This window comes from Bombus fervidus, chromosome 14 (genome assembly GCF_041682495.2).
Source record: "Bombus fervidus isolate BK054 chromosome 14, iyBomFerv1, whole genome shotgun sequence".
NCBI lineage: Eukaryota > Metazoa > Arthropoda > Insecta > Hymenoptera > Apidae > Bombus > Bombus fervidus.
The window spans coordinates 773,484-787,940 of record NC_091530.1 but is presented as its reverse complement, the minus strand read 5'-3'; the positions used below and the strand labels follow the sequence as shown (position 1 = coordinate 787,940).

The window sequence follows — 14,457 nt, the reverse complement described above, 5'->3', positions numbered from 1 at the left end:
AGGAAAGCTCGGTGTAGGTATGCTCTTTTGAACTAAGAACGCGGATTCGTCGTTCACACTTTTCGGTAGAAAAGTGATGGTAACGATCCGCGATGCCCATTGGTTAATAACTAAAACTGTTAAGATCTCCGGGGGATGTGGCTCGTGCGCATCTTTGTTCATGGAAAAAACCCGCAATTTCGTAATTGGTAAGAGCATACAAAAAAACATAAGGACCACGCGTAAACCGAAAATACTTATACGAATAGGGATAAAGCTAAAAAGATTCGATTTATGGTTTTCCTTAGGTTTATCGCGGTTCAGTGTAACAATGCGTAGGTCTTGGCAGCCAGACCGTGAGGGACCTCGCAAGGATCATCGCATTTGGTTACACGAGAGCGTCACATGTGCTGTGCCTCGGAACACAGACACCGCCTCGATACACGAAAATAGCGTTAAACTATCTCTAGGCAAAAACGTCGTGGAGGGCAACCGTCGTTCAAATTTGAATCTTTCTACTGCCCCCTCCCCACCGCCGACCAGTATAAATGAACAGACACGATCACGAGCGACCAGTTATTATCATCGAACTATTACCGAGTTATTACCGAGTCATTATCTGCGAATTAACGGAGTATACGAATCTTTGAGTTATTCGCGAGCATTTTGTAATCTATCGTCGCGGCTACAGATTGTACGAACGTCTATCGACGGTACTCACAAACCTTTATAATAATATCTATTCTAAATATACTTGACGATTGCAATAGCAATCTTTTTCGTAGTTATGATTTAAATCATCCGCCACATCGTAATGCTTACTGTATATTCTCGTCGTATGCGTAAAATACATATAACGTGATAAATAATGAAACATTTTTCTATAATGTAACTATAGAGTAGAAAAGTGACACGATAGAAGTAAAATGTTTTGAAATTGGAGGGGCGTGTAAAATATTTCTACTGCTAAAGGATAACGAGATAAAAGGACCAACTTTGTTTTTTTTTTTTTTTTTTTAATGGAATGTTACATTTTTTTTATTCGTAAATGATAGTCACTTTGAAGACAAATTTATAAAACACGACCGATACTAATGCTGATTGTAAGTATTTAAAGGCCAGCGAAGATCGAGTAAATAAAGCTTTTTGCAACGTCATAAAACTATTTCCATTATACACTGGTCCCTAGAGAACTATGCAACTTCTATAGAAAACTTTTGTATTACAACGCATATACATGTATATATTTCAGATGATAATGTTAGGTGGCACACCCTGTATATACATATATACATAAATACATCAAAGATCTTATCGCGTTCTTTTCAGCTTTTAAAAGAATTTTCAGCATAGAGGATGCGTTCGTCTTACAATAGACGAATTGTTATTGAAAACAAGCATAATTTCTATCGATAATACGAGGGCCGTCCACAAAGTACTACCTGTTTGTATATAGAAGATATAAAACGACGGAATATACTTGTAGAAGATAGCCTAGTTTCGTTACAAAATTTTGTATTTAAATATTTGATATCGTCGTTGTATCGCACGTTTAAGACGACGAAAGGAAAATATGTTAGGTCGATAATGCTTAGCAGGAAAGGATGATGTGAAGATTGCGTAAGACGATAGATATGCGAACGTATAAAAATCAGCGGGACGTTTCGATAAGTGTCGGAATAAGACTGGTGGTTGTATCGAAAAATAACTTGGTATATATACGAAAGTTGGAAAGCAAGAAATTCTTTAAAAATACATTTGTATCGTTGTTATCTCAAAACGGGTATTACTTTCTGCACGACCCTCGTATAACATCGCGTAAATGACAGGCGAGGCTGACTCGTTTGGTACGTATTGGACACGTATTTTTAATTTATCAACGGTCAACTTTTCAGAGTGTACATGACATTTAAATAGAAATGACCGATGTATCCGTGCCAGATAAACCGTTATTCACCAAGAAAGAAGGCATCGCAAACATTTTTATTCGTATCCGAAACGAGACGAATATTTCTGAAATCGATTCGCTATCGTTTCTGTAAATATAATTTCCATAATGAGATAAGCGGGATATCAAGTAAAAGATATATTTGAATTATCATATTTGAAAAATTGCCAGCAAAATAGACTCGAGTCTATTCTAAAAACATTTACATCGCTCGACACTGACGATAAATTATTTGCTTGTCGTTATATACAGAGTAATAGTTGAAAACGATAAACTTGTCGTTACTCATCCTGTCATATATGGCACACAAGTGTATTAGACAATACGTGGCATCTTTTAAAGTTGGCTTAAAAATTTCTCAAATCCGATCTTGACCAAATTAAAACGATTTAAAGATCGCATCGTGGTGACGCGAGCAATGTCCGGTAAGGAGCATATTCATCTTCTGGAAAGATAGCACTCGCATAAGAATGTTTTGCAACGAACGAGACATCGCGCGGAAAACCATACGACAGGATAATCGAGTATAAAAAGAAGCATGGCATCGACCTTTTTCGACGCATCTTCGAGTTCTCACATCTTCGACCATGTATGCGTGATCATGTCGGCCGCCTTTTCCGCGATCATCATGATCGCTGCGATGGGATTACTGTTTGGCACGATCGGAAACACGGAGGCGTCCGCGACTCGAATGTTCGATATACCACGTACTCGTAGCTCCGGATCGACGACGGCCGTTGGGTCGTCGTACGCGCCTACTTTGCATGTCCCCGACTGATGATTCTCCGGTCCAGTCGCCGCTCTCACGTAGCACTCCCAGTACGCGTCAGTGGCGAAGTGATAGCTGAACCAAATGAATTTCACGTTAGTACCAATTACGCGAATTGACGTATATCTTTGAACGTTTTACTTTCGTCCGTAATATACTGGGTGGTCCGTAATTCATGGTAAGAATATGGTAAGGGGGATTTTATGGCTAAAAATCAAAGACAAAAATCAAGAATCGCAAGATTTGTAAAGAGTACGTAAACTCGTTCGATTCCAATTCTAAACGGTCGATTGAATTCGATCGATTCTAGCGGAGATGTAGAACGAGTATGATATAAGAAGGTAGAATAAAACGTGTTCGTCCGATTGTCGAAAAAGTCGAATTTAAAAATTTATCGACATATTCGAATTCTATTTTCTCGAGAACGGAGTCTCGAGAGGCTTTAACGAGAACGTTCGTTGCATGAATTACGGGCCTTGTCGTATAATACCGTCCTTACTTGGTGCAGAGGGGATGAACGATAGGTTCCAATCGAAAATCCCATTGTTTCATAGTCTGCGTGTTGGTGAGCTCGATGGCCTTCCTAATACCCTCGATCAACACCTTCAAGTCCTTCGTGTCGGTAAAGTAGTTGGGGTAAATCAAAGGTGGTGCGATCGGATCGCCGGAACGCAACTTCATGTATCCCCTGCTCTCCACGGTAACAGCCGTCGGCCTGACCACGATCTGCCTTCTGTCCGAGCATAAGCCAAGCGCGCCGTTCAAACACTCGAATTCGAGTCCGGTCCTTGGACAGTTTGGCGCGAATCCGTCGAAGAACATCTGGATATCGGGTACTCCGCTAGCGGCGTAGCTGCTCTCGAGAAACGCCGTCACTTGGGTCAATCCGGTACTGCTCAACGGACCGGTTCTGGTCTCCAAGTATTCGTTGACGCTGTTCATGTTCATAGATTCGTACGCGGTATCCTTAATACTGAAGAGAACCGCAACCGACACGTGATTGTGAAGATTCTTTCCTACAGGCAGGTCCTTGATCACGTTCATGCCTAATTTGGTCAAATGCTCCTTCGGTCCTATCCCGGAGTTCAATAAAATGTGAGGGGAGCCAATCGCTCCAGCCGCTAGAATAACTTCTTTGTTAGCTTTCACGATCCTCTTGTATCCATCTTTATCGATCAGTTCGACGCCGTACGCTTTGCTCTGCCACTGATTCGTTAGAACCTTCGTCACCTGGGCGTTGATCAACACCCTCAGATTGTTTTTACCGTATGCCGATCTCAAGTAATTTCTCGAGGTCGTGCCTCGTACGCCATTGTCGGTCGTCATGGGAGCCACCATGAAGCCTGTCTGGCTGTATTCTTTCAAATTCGACGTTCTGTAACCCAGCTCGGCCGCAGCTTTCAGAAGTTCGTCGGCGAACGCTGGCTTATGGGGATAAAATCGTATCTTCATCGGACCTGGTACGGGAACGGTTCTAGGTTTGTCGGATAATATCGACGGATCTACCGGATCTTCGGCGCGTTCGAAGTAGTGGGCGACTTCGTCGTAGGACCAACCTGTGGCGCCTGCCCGAGCCCAACTGTTGTATACTTCCGGATGTCCTCGTACGTACATCATTCCGTACATGCCGGCGGTACCGGACATCATCTTCCCTCGCGGCCAAGTGCACACTCCGTCGGTTTCTGCCGGTGATACGTAAAGTTAGAAAGGATAGAATTTCGTTACTTCCTCGAACGAGAACGCGGATCGGTTACCTAAACACGCGGTCGGATGGGGCTCTGTTGGCTCCGTTTTGAAATTCCAATCCAAAGTCGAATTGACCGCGTGAACCGCGAGTCCAGGAATAGAAGTCATCGACGGTTCTTCCGGCCCTGCTTCGATCAGCAGAACCCTCCACCAGGGATTGTCGCTCAATCTCCTGGCAATTACAGGCCCGGCTACTCCGCCGCCGACCACGATGAAGTCGAACCTACGTTTTCATCGTACAGAGCAATGAATCGATGGCCGATCGTATCGATGATAAATTATAAATTAAATGGAACCTCGAACAACAGTCTAAAACACGTCTGTCGCATTTCGGAAAATGCGATGTTTACATAAAACCGTTTCGTACGTGATCCTACTTTATCGTCAATTCAACTACGATTTAATTTTGCAACTTAAAACGTGCGATAAACCCTCGTTTCAGGTTCCCATACAAGTATAAATTACCGGAAGAATTCAATCGCTGCAAGACAATGTAGAGAAAAACGAAGGTTTAACGAATCGAGCGAACGATATAAAGTTCGGAGAATTTAGAAATAGAATAAAATTAGTCGCGAAGATCTTACCATTCGTTGGGCACTTCCTCTTTGCCGAGTCTGTGGCAAGGATCTGACACGTCGCACGTGGACGCGATTATTTTCTCAACCAAGCTCATGAAAGATGTTTTCACGCCGCACTTGGACGCCATATACGACGTGTCTTTGAAGCTGCAGGAGCAACACGATGTTCCATTGCTCGTATCCAATAGGCTAGCCTGAAACTGGTTAACGAGGTCTTTAATTAAATCACTTTCACTTTCGTATGCCTTAGTGATTTAACTGCGATTTGCTCGTATCCCTGTTCTTCACAGATAGACGAAGAAAAAGTAAATTTCGTACGAAACGATGTAAAGCAAAGATTAAACGCGAGATTATCGCGAAGCGAAAGCTACTCTGGATTCGAGAAAGAGAAAAGGAGTATTCAAATCGCGACAACGTTACAGCACGGTTGATATTAACAAAGTATCGTTAAATGTGTAAGCGCGGTGTAATGCCGTTTACATTTCGCGAAAATCAGACATTTTCTCGAGTCATCCGCATCTAGAATCGCATCGGACATGTTCTGTCTACGGCGAGATTATTTTTCGAATTCTCGTGCTCGTTGTCTTGCCTATGCATCGCTGTGACGATGCTCAGGTTCGAAGGATCATCCAAAATATAATTATAACCATGTACGAGGATGTTTGGTTTCTAAATTTGCCATAGAAGCTCGTTTCTCTTCGCTACGGTCGACGTCGATCTGATGCGATCGTTCTTCGTTCGACTTCTTCCTTCCGACTAGAGATAATTACGATAGGTAGGCTAGTTTCGAGGAAAATAAAACCTGACCGACTTTCGAGTCACCATCGCCGATGGAGGATTAAACTGCATGAAATATAGGATAGAGATAAAATATACAGAGAAAAAAATATGTATCGAAAGAGAAATATACGCGAAAAGAAAGGCGCGTCGCTGTCTACTTGAACATCGTTTGTCAGTATCGACGGGTCGCGAGCTTTCGAGTTTCCTTTTGAGGATAATCGCCGATATCGATCGATCGAGACGGCTCTATTTACCGGAAATGGGAGTCGAAACGCGAATGCCAATTGCACCAGGAGCGAGAGCAGCACGTACGCTCGCATTTTATCCAATTAGAGGTCGGTATCACCTGCGAACAGAAAGCAACAGAATTCGAGTCAATGTGTCAATGCTAAGTTTGCGTGTAATTTAGAATCGGCGGAACGCAACGCAGCTGCTACCAACGATATAATTCAAATTAATTTTATCGATACGCGTTAATATTTGGTAGTTTATCGTTGGATCGCCTGAACGAAAATACGCTTCTTCGTTTGGTTTCATTTATGTTGCTTCGGAAGAAATTCGCGCGTACCGGCAGTTCGAACTCGATAGTTTTCATCGATCCGCTCTATCCTTCCGCAAAGAATGTTCCACGCGTACCGAAGTTAAGTATCGTTCAAACTTTGCTTATCTTTCGCGCAATTTAATTTGACTTTTAAAAGAATCGTCGTTACTATCGAGCATTCGAAAAATTACGCCGAATCGATTTTCTTCTTTTGCAATTCTTTCATACCGATGTTGGCGCTTACGCAACTTTTACGCGTTATTTCATCGTTTTCCTCGATGAACTAAGACGAACGCACGGTTAGCGAAAATTGCGAGTATCGCGTGAAACGCGAAGTAACTTTCAACGTGAAAGTCTATACGGTTGAAATTGAACGAATTACGGTTTCATCGATGCCGTCACGAGCGAAAAGTCGTCGAATCGAAGTTGTTTCGTCGATGATACCCGTACGAACGAGGAAGCTAACGGTTGTAAAATTGTAAGATCTGACCGGTGATCGACGATCATCGAAACAGTGTTTCGCGTGAAAGCGACGATCTCGATACGAGACAACGATCCGTAGCGTTACAGCTAGCGATGCGCGTTCAACTCGAATGGATTTTGTAGCGATTCCAAGTTTTCAACGTATGTACGTACAGTGACGGACGAAAAATAGTTTATAGCACATCGTGGTATGATAATTTTAGGAAACGGAATTCTATACTACCAGAACGACGAGTAGACGATACCATGTAACATTCGGTCAGAGAGGAAAAATAGACCGACAGATAGTGGAAATAGCTGTCAACGAAGTTTCGTTAAAGATTTAACTTTAACTTCATTGCTTCATTACTTTCTCTATCTATCCACTTATCCTCTCCGACTGTATATCCTGAAATAGACGATCCCAACTAACATGGTAAAAAGTATGTAACGTAAAGTTACTAATACCTATATTCGCGTTGCAATTAAAAATCTTCTTTCAACTACGACTGTATTCGAAGCGATGCGGAGCATTTCGACGAAAGCCGATAGATCGTATAATCACATCGGAGGATAAATCATACGCGATCGCAGGTTCGGTTTTTGCACGCTCGAATCTACTCGCGATATGCTTTCTGTGTGTGAAAGTCTCGACAGCTGACGAACAATTAATCGTGTCTGGTTTGTGCAAAATTGTGGTGAGCAGACTTTCGAAAGTGGCGAGAATTTGTCTTTGACGTATGACGAGCGAGGTTTGGAAGCGAGTTTGATAAAGCTTGGTAAAATTGTTTGCGCGAAACAGATGCCACATAGGAGATACGATAACGTCGTTAGCGCGGAGGAAGTTAGTCCAGCGATGAGGATAGTATCGGGTATACCGTGAAAGTTGATAACGTTGTTAGAATAATTTTTGATAGCGCGTCAAGAAATGTGACATATGGAGAATGATGCTCGTAAAATTTGACCGACAATGACGATGAATAAAATATACGTTCGCGGTATTTGCATACGTATATCGCTAAAAGCGTACAGGCAAACGAATAGATATTCTATTGCGTTATCGTACGAAGCGAACATTTCGAAGTAAAGAATTTTTGAGAAAAGGAGAATTCGTACAGGAAGTGTCTTTATCAGGTTCGTTACAATTATTTCCCATTTGTCCTGTTGAATTTTAAACTATCGCAAGCTCACCACGTATACCCACTTTCCCTTTCACCACGACGTTCAACAGCCCCACTCAACCTTCGGATAAAGTAGAATCCAAGTGCACATTATCCCTCTATCTATTTAAAGCCAAACCTACCACGCAAATATTTTGTTAGTTGTAAATCCGATGAAAATGACTGTAGTCACAAGGCAAAGCGAAAATATGTTCTCGAATAGAATTAGATCAGTATGTTCTCGATCCGTGAATTTGTATAGACGTTTACCGTCGTTTCTCTCGTTCGCTTTATTCATCTTCGGTTTTCCATTCTTTCGTTTCGATTTTAACAACGTAAAAATCACCGTAAAAGATACGCGTTCGATTCGGCCGAGTCTTCTTCAAAAACGAACTTTGAAAACGCCATCCCCTCCCTTAGGTCGGATGAAAAAAAGAAGCATAATTCCTTTTATTGCGTTTGAACGAAAGATCTAGATGTAAATCTTCGTTTCGAAAAGAGAAGAATATTTCACTTTTCGAGAAAGAAATAAGGAGAAGGAAAGAAAGAATGGTAATGTGACAGTTAGACAAACCTGAAGAATCGTCCAGAGGGAAGCGGCGCGCAGTAGAAGAGGCCGATAGTGGCTCGTGGAGCAGAATTCGAAGACATTTGGGCGGCTGTAGCGAGTAGGGAGCGCGCGCGCGCGTGATAGTCCTTTTGGTCGGGAGCAACACAAAGAGGAGCTTCATCCGAGACAGAACGGAGCAGTCGTGAGTCTGCGGCGCGCCGCGTGAAAGCCTGACGCAGAACGGCAACGATTCATCTATTTTGACGACGCGACGGGGTACAGTTGGGCAAGAGCCGCGGCCGTGGCCACACTAGACGGGCTAATTAAAGAGGCTCGACGCACCGTGAACTGGAAGGGAGATCGGGACTCGCTCTCTTCCGGAGAAAGAGCCTGACGTCATCCAGTCAGTAAACCGCTCGAATGCGTCATGCGAAATAAAGTCGGGGGACGGCACGAAAGAATCGCTTGAAAAACGTGTTTCGAGAGGGAGGACGGATAAACAAGGCCGTACGGAGGATCGACCGAAGGGACGGTGACTCCTACCACGTGAAAAAGTTTTGCGTTAGTTTAGCGCTTTCGTACCTGTAGACGTTGCATTTTCCTTTCCCACGACCGATACGATTGTTCTATTCGCTTCTACACGCTTCTCCGGCTTGTAAATTGCGTGGCGAAACTCGGTGACAATTTTCAAAAATTAGTAATTATCGGCGCGATCGTTTCCCTTTCGATACGAGGTAATATCCTATTGCATCTGCGCGCAGAGGATATTCAAAATATCCAAACGATGATAGTCTTTTCGGTCGGCAGTGACACAAAGAGAGACTCATCCAAGACAAGACGGAGAAGCAGTAGAGCGAGGCACACCGCGTGAAAGTTTCAAACGATGGCGTACGAAAGATTTTGAAACGAACACGATTCTTCGTAAGATTGGAAAACTTATTCTCGACGAAGATTTCAGCGATTTCTTCACGATCGAAGATACAACGTGGTTGCGTCGTTGTGAAGATTTCTAATTCAAAGCTTCGCGGTACGTTACGAACACGTTGCGTTCCGAAGTTAGCGCACCCAGAATTCAGCGCGATCGACGTAAGAAGAAGTTGGATCACGAACGATCAAGAAAAACGTAGCTCAACTTTTGATTTTTCGCGGTATTTTTCTACGAACAAAGTTCTAATGACGCGACGAGTTCTTCTTACGTATGAATTATCTAAGAACGAACGTTCTGATCGATGAACGGTAGATAGAAAGGAAGCGCATAATTCGCTCCTTTCTTTCCCATTGTCGGTGAAAGTCGGGTGAAAGAGAAAAAGGCAGACGATATGAATTATGCCTTTGTTGACAAGAAAAAATAGGAAAACTCTATTAAAAAAAAAAAAAAAGATCACAAGATATACGAAAAAAAGCATTCTACGATAACAGGGGAAAGTACCGATTCGGTCGAAAGTTTCAAAACTGCGATCGATTCGAAGCGAAAATCAGAGCAAAGATGTAAATGTACGAAAACGCGTTTAATATCGAACGATAATATGTAAAACATCGAACTTACCACTGAGCGGTATGTAGAAAGGTTCACTGCACTCTTTCCGCGTATAGAATGGAATTGGTCGTCCACACGACATTTATATGTATTTTTACGCTTAAATTAGATAGGTTATCGCCTACGTAAGCGAAATCACGGATAAATTACGTTATCGACTAACTTCATTTTTTCTCACATCTGAATCTCGTACAACTTTTAATCCGATTTTGATTGGTATCTCAATGAAAAGAGCAATTTGAAACAAAAATAAGAGAATGTACCGATATATCGCTCAAATACATATTTCGTTGTAATTAATCCAATTAAATCCTATTCTTCGAGCGAGCGTATTGCTTTAATCGGTCCATTAAAATCGTAAGTACCGTTCTATACCGTGTCGGTTCTCAGGTTTTTCTTTCGTCTGTCGTTTCATCGGTAAGAACATACGCAACTTATATATACTATATCATGTACGCTATATCATAAAATCACAATTAAATCGTTTTTTAAATTCCGTTTAATATAATTATTTCAATCTTACTTAAATCTAATTTAATTTTATCAAATCTATATTAAGCCACATAACATATTGATTTAGACATCATATCGTTCACGTTTAAACAACAATTATAGATTAAGAAGCTAGTAAAGATTAGGCTATCGAAGATTTTTTGTAAAAACGGAAGATTTCTGAATTACGTGCTGCATGTCTCGCAAGATTATATATCTCGCAGATAAATAAATCGATTTACAAGTACATGTAACTTGTTACTTTTTGTTTTTAATATATCAATTGAAACCGACTATATGTCAGCACTCACGTAATATGTTGCGATATAAGTGTAAATTGATCGATATTTTATCGATTCTGAGTCATTGTATTTAGCGATACAATTTAATTACGCAAACATCAAGTTCGGTTTTCGTTTATTTCTTCGAAACTGAAGCAATTTTTTGCTGCTACTAAACAACAGAAATCATGGCACTCTTTCTTTCGTATCGTACGTAACACACATGTGCATCACATGCAACTTCTACCGAAGATCGTGGGAGACGAACGCATTTATTTTTACGCTTAGTTTCATCTTCCGATCGGTTTCCTACTTATGACTAACAAAAATATCCAATTATTATTGAATTTCAATTGCAACATCCTCTAAACAAACTACGCACGTATCTTTTAATTAGGTATTTGCAAAATCGGATTCGGCGATTGCGGCACAAATCACGAACAGAGGAATACGTATATTGTCTCTTACTTCTCCCCCGATTAACAAAGAATAGTATTACGTAAACGAAATTTACGCGATGTGTGCGCAAACTTTTGCTTCCTGCAGTTGCAAAGAACTTTTCTAGGAGTTATACAAGTTTTACAACGATTCACGCAAACCGGATTTACGAGGCTTGGTTAAGCAAAACTTGCCTGTCGAAAGACGCGTTGCTTTTCGCGTAGAAAGAGAAAGCGAGATGACGATCGAGATGATTTGGAAAATGCATCGTAATGCTACCGATCCCGGAGAATATTTGAAAACTTTTCGTTGCTACTGCTGTTTCCGTTTTTTTTTTTACGATTCAACGACATCGCTACTCCTTAAATCTGAAAGAAAATTCGAACGAAATCCTTACAGATCAAATTCACTAGGCGTCAGATTCGTGTCTCCACACTGCAGTTCTCATTTTTAATTCGTCCCTGTGCTTCGATCACAGCTCGTTTCGATTTTGCACGAATCACATATTCGCTTCCGTCCTTCGAATCCGCCGACCGTTCGTTTCGAACGCCGACGATAAGATCGGAGAAAAAAAGAAACTAAACCGACAAAGAAATATATAAAAGGAAGAAAGAATTGACGGGATGAAAATACAAAAGAAAATACGCAATATACCCTCAAATTCTTTCTTCTATGTTAACTTAAATTTATCTTCTTCGACACGATCTCGCCTATCGTCATCTACACACAGGCCATCGAAACACACGTAGATAATCTTAACGAGTATATTACGTGCGTTATATGGAACATCCTGAGATTTCGTTAACACCGATGTCACGAGATTAGACTGCCACGGTTATATTGGCAAAATTTTGCAATCAATCTGAGATAAATACATTTGTAAACAGTCGATTATACTTTGTATTAACGAATTTCGATATTTAATAAGGCTATCTTTAACACTTATCGTATATTCAAGACGGTTGTACTAATTTTTCATACAAAATACACGTGTGCAACAATATCTTGTAATTTCTAAATAGATTTTCAGACTACTTCCGAATTTGATCGACGTACCGATGACAGAACGATACGGTCGTATCCCATCGCAATGTTAACGAAATTTCAAAACGTTTTCTATAAAACGTACGATGTAAAGCCTGTATAAACGGTGTAGCCTATACGCGTTACAAACGTTACACTATGAGAAAGATGTGCCACGCGTCGAGAACGCGATCGTCTCGGCCGGTTTAAACGACGAAACTGGCAACGATACGAAGAATAAGAAAGAAGAAGGAGCCAAGAAACCGAGCAAAACGTGCGCGTGTCCCGGAGGAAAGCACGTGCGAGCGATCGTTCGGTTCGATAGACGCGGACAGACCGACCGCGAATCACTAAATCGTGTTCGGTCGTTCACGGTTTCACTCTTGCACCGATCCTGCTGAAAGTAGGACCTTAATTGACCGGGTACCGCGTTGGAAAATAGCGGCGCGTTTTCACGAACGAAAGTTACCTAGATCGGTCTGGCTGATGGCAAGTTCGAGAGATCGTTCAGCCTGTGCGAAACCATTGGAGTCATATCGAAAGGGGTGTAAAAGCGAGTTCGGTCTATAGGCTTGGATGGAACGCGATCGTAAAACGAGACGGAGGCTTTCGCTGGACTTGTAACGGAATATTCTGCAGCTACTTCGAAGATTCGACGCTGAATTTGCCGATCGACGTATACGTTGTCCGGCGATAATTTCGAATATCGTCTTAATCCGCTAAAAAGATATAATGCCGGATCTTTAATTAGAAAAGTCGAGACATCCATATCCTACGAAATTTATTGCAAAATCCATTCGTCCCATTAGCGTGAAAGTATTCCTTGTGTCAAGTTTCGAAACATCAGCCCTGTCACCGTTCTCCAAAGTCATACGGTAGAACTCCATTTATCCGAGCGAAGTTTTAGTTATCTTTCGCTTATTGCATTCGCTTCTATCGCTTTTATCGCTCGACGCGAGCGATTGTTACGTAAATCTGTTACATGGTCCGTCGACAAGTTCAGACAAATGCAATTCCACTGTATCGGCATTTCGTTTTAATTCGATCCGATTCTCGCTGTTTTTCCTCGATTTTGAACCGATTTCCTTTCTTCTCCGCTCTCGCATCGAGAAATACTTTAAGATGTGACGTTAGTTGGAAGAGTTTCAGCGATGGACAGCCGTTCTTCGTTGCGCAATTCTCATTTTTGCGCCATATCCTTTTTATTGCCAACAAAAAAAAAAAAAAAAAAATGCTGCATCAAATTACGCTCGTTTATCCTGATGTCTTTTTTGCGCTAATTACAATACACGCGGCAACGTTCGAGAAATTCCGTAGAATAATCCACTATCTCTGAAACTGTTACTTTAAACTTCGCTTACGTAAGCATCGTCGTATCCTCGAATCCAATTCACTTTGCCAATTAACTAATTATCGAAGCCGAGACTCGTGCGATAAGTGTATCGTACGCGATGGTGATCGCGAAATTCCCTTTAGTTCCCATCGTTGAATTATCTACGCGGGTCGATATCCGACACGGACTTTTACTCGCCAAATGAATTGGCTCGGACGATGAAAGTCAGCCTGTTAAACGTAGTCGATAGCGGCATGTAAATGACACGGATTAACGGTACGGTTCTGTTAAAAAAATCGATAGATTCGTTCCTCCCTTCCTTCTTTCTTTCCCTTCTCTGCTCTCTTGGTTATATCCGCCATGTCAGTTCGACTGACAATTTAGAAGAAACATAAACTTTAAGCGATATAGTCGTAAATGCGAGAGAACCTAAAGCTATCGAATCGTTCGAAACGAAACGAAGTATCTCGTCCAAACCCACGCCACTTACACTTTCCCTCGTTTCTAATTTTAAACGTTAGAATCGCGATCTACGACTAATTTTCTAATCTACAACGATCGGTGCGCGGCAAGAATTTTTTAAACGTACAACGCCTGACTCTTTTGGTCGGAGACACCGATCTTTTTTCTTTTAGATTGTAAAATAAAAAAGCGACAATAGCCCCTCGTTGTGAACGTTGCTCTCGACGTTTTGAACCAAATATAATGTATTTTGCTAATTGTTTAGAAAGCTGCCGTCTTCTTGGATCTCGGTGATCTCTTAAAACGTTGTAAAAATTTTCGACGACGTTGCCTTTCGCGTGTTACCGCCGCTCGGGTTTAGTTTTCGAAATACTTGCA

At 41.6% G+C, this 14,457-nt stretch overlaps 2 protein-coding genes across 5 annotated transcripts in view; one reads left to right on the top strand and one right to left on the bottom strand.

The window, feature by feature from the left end:
• The window catches only part of Flo2 (flotillin-2), an 85,752-nt gene that overhangs the window by 50,652 nt on the left and 20,643 nt on the right, over nt 1–14,457 (top strand). The window lies entirely within an intron of this gene.
• LOC139994571 (glucose dehydrogenase [FAD, quinone]) lies at nt 1,679–10,438 on the bottom strand. Of its 4 annotated transcripts, none has more exons than XM_072017370.1 (6): nt 10,060–10,438; nt 6,055–6,146; nt 5,027–5,220; nt 4,451–4,665; nt 3,196–4,378; nt 1,679–2,771 (listed from the first exon to the last, which is right to left on the bottom strand). In XM_072017370.1, exons 2-6 carry the CDS (start codon nt 6,118–6,120, stop codon nt 2,501–2,503), a joined length of 1,929 nt encoding a protein of 642 aa, XP_071873471.1. In that variant the 5' UTR covers nt 6,121–6,146; nt 10,060–10,438; the 3' UTR covers nt 1,679–2,500. The 4 variants fall into 4 exon arrangements, with proteins under 4 accessions (XP_071873471.1, XP_071873472.1, XP_071873474.1 ...); XM_072017371.1 differs by lacking the exon at nt 10,060–10,438 and adding an exon at nt 8,538–8,846; XM_072017373.1 differs by lacking the exon at nt 10,060–10,438 and adding an exon at nt 7,429–7,626.

What these genes read in the sequence shown, in the direction of transcription:
- LOC139994571 (XM_072017370.1), bottom strand. Translation starts at nt 6,120, where the DNA reads ATGCGAGCGTACGTGCTGCTCTCGCTCCTGGTGCAATTGGCATTCGCG. An exon ending in CGTTTCGACTCCCATTTCCG is followed by an intron (nt 5,221 to 6,054) that starts GTAAATAGAGCC and finishes CTCGTTAACCAG; the next exon opens with TTTCAGGCTAGCCTATTGGA. An exon ending in GTTCATCCCCTCTGCACCAA is followed by an intron (nt 2,772 to 3,195) that starts GTAAGGACGGTA and finishes CATTTGGTTCAG; the next exon opens with CTATCACTTCGCCACTGACG.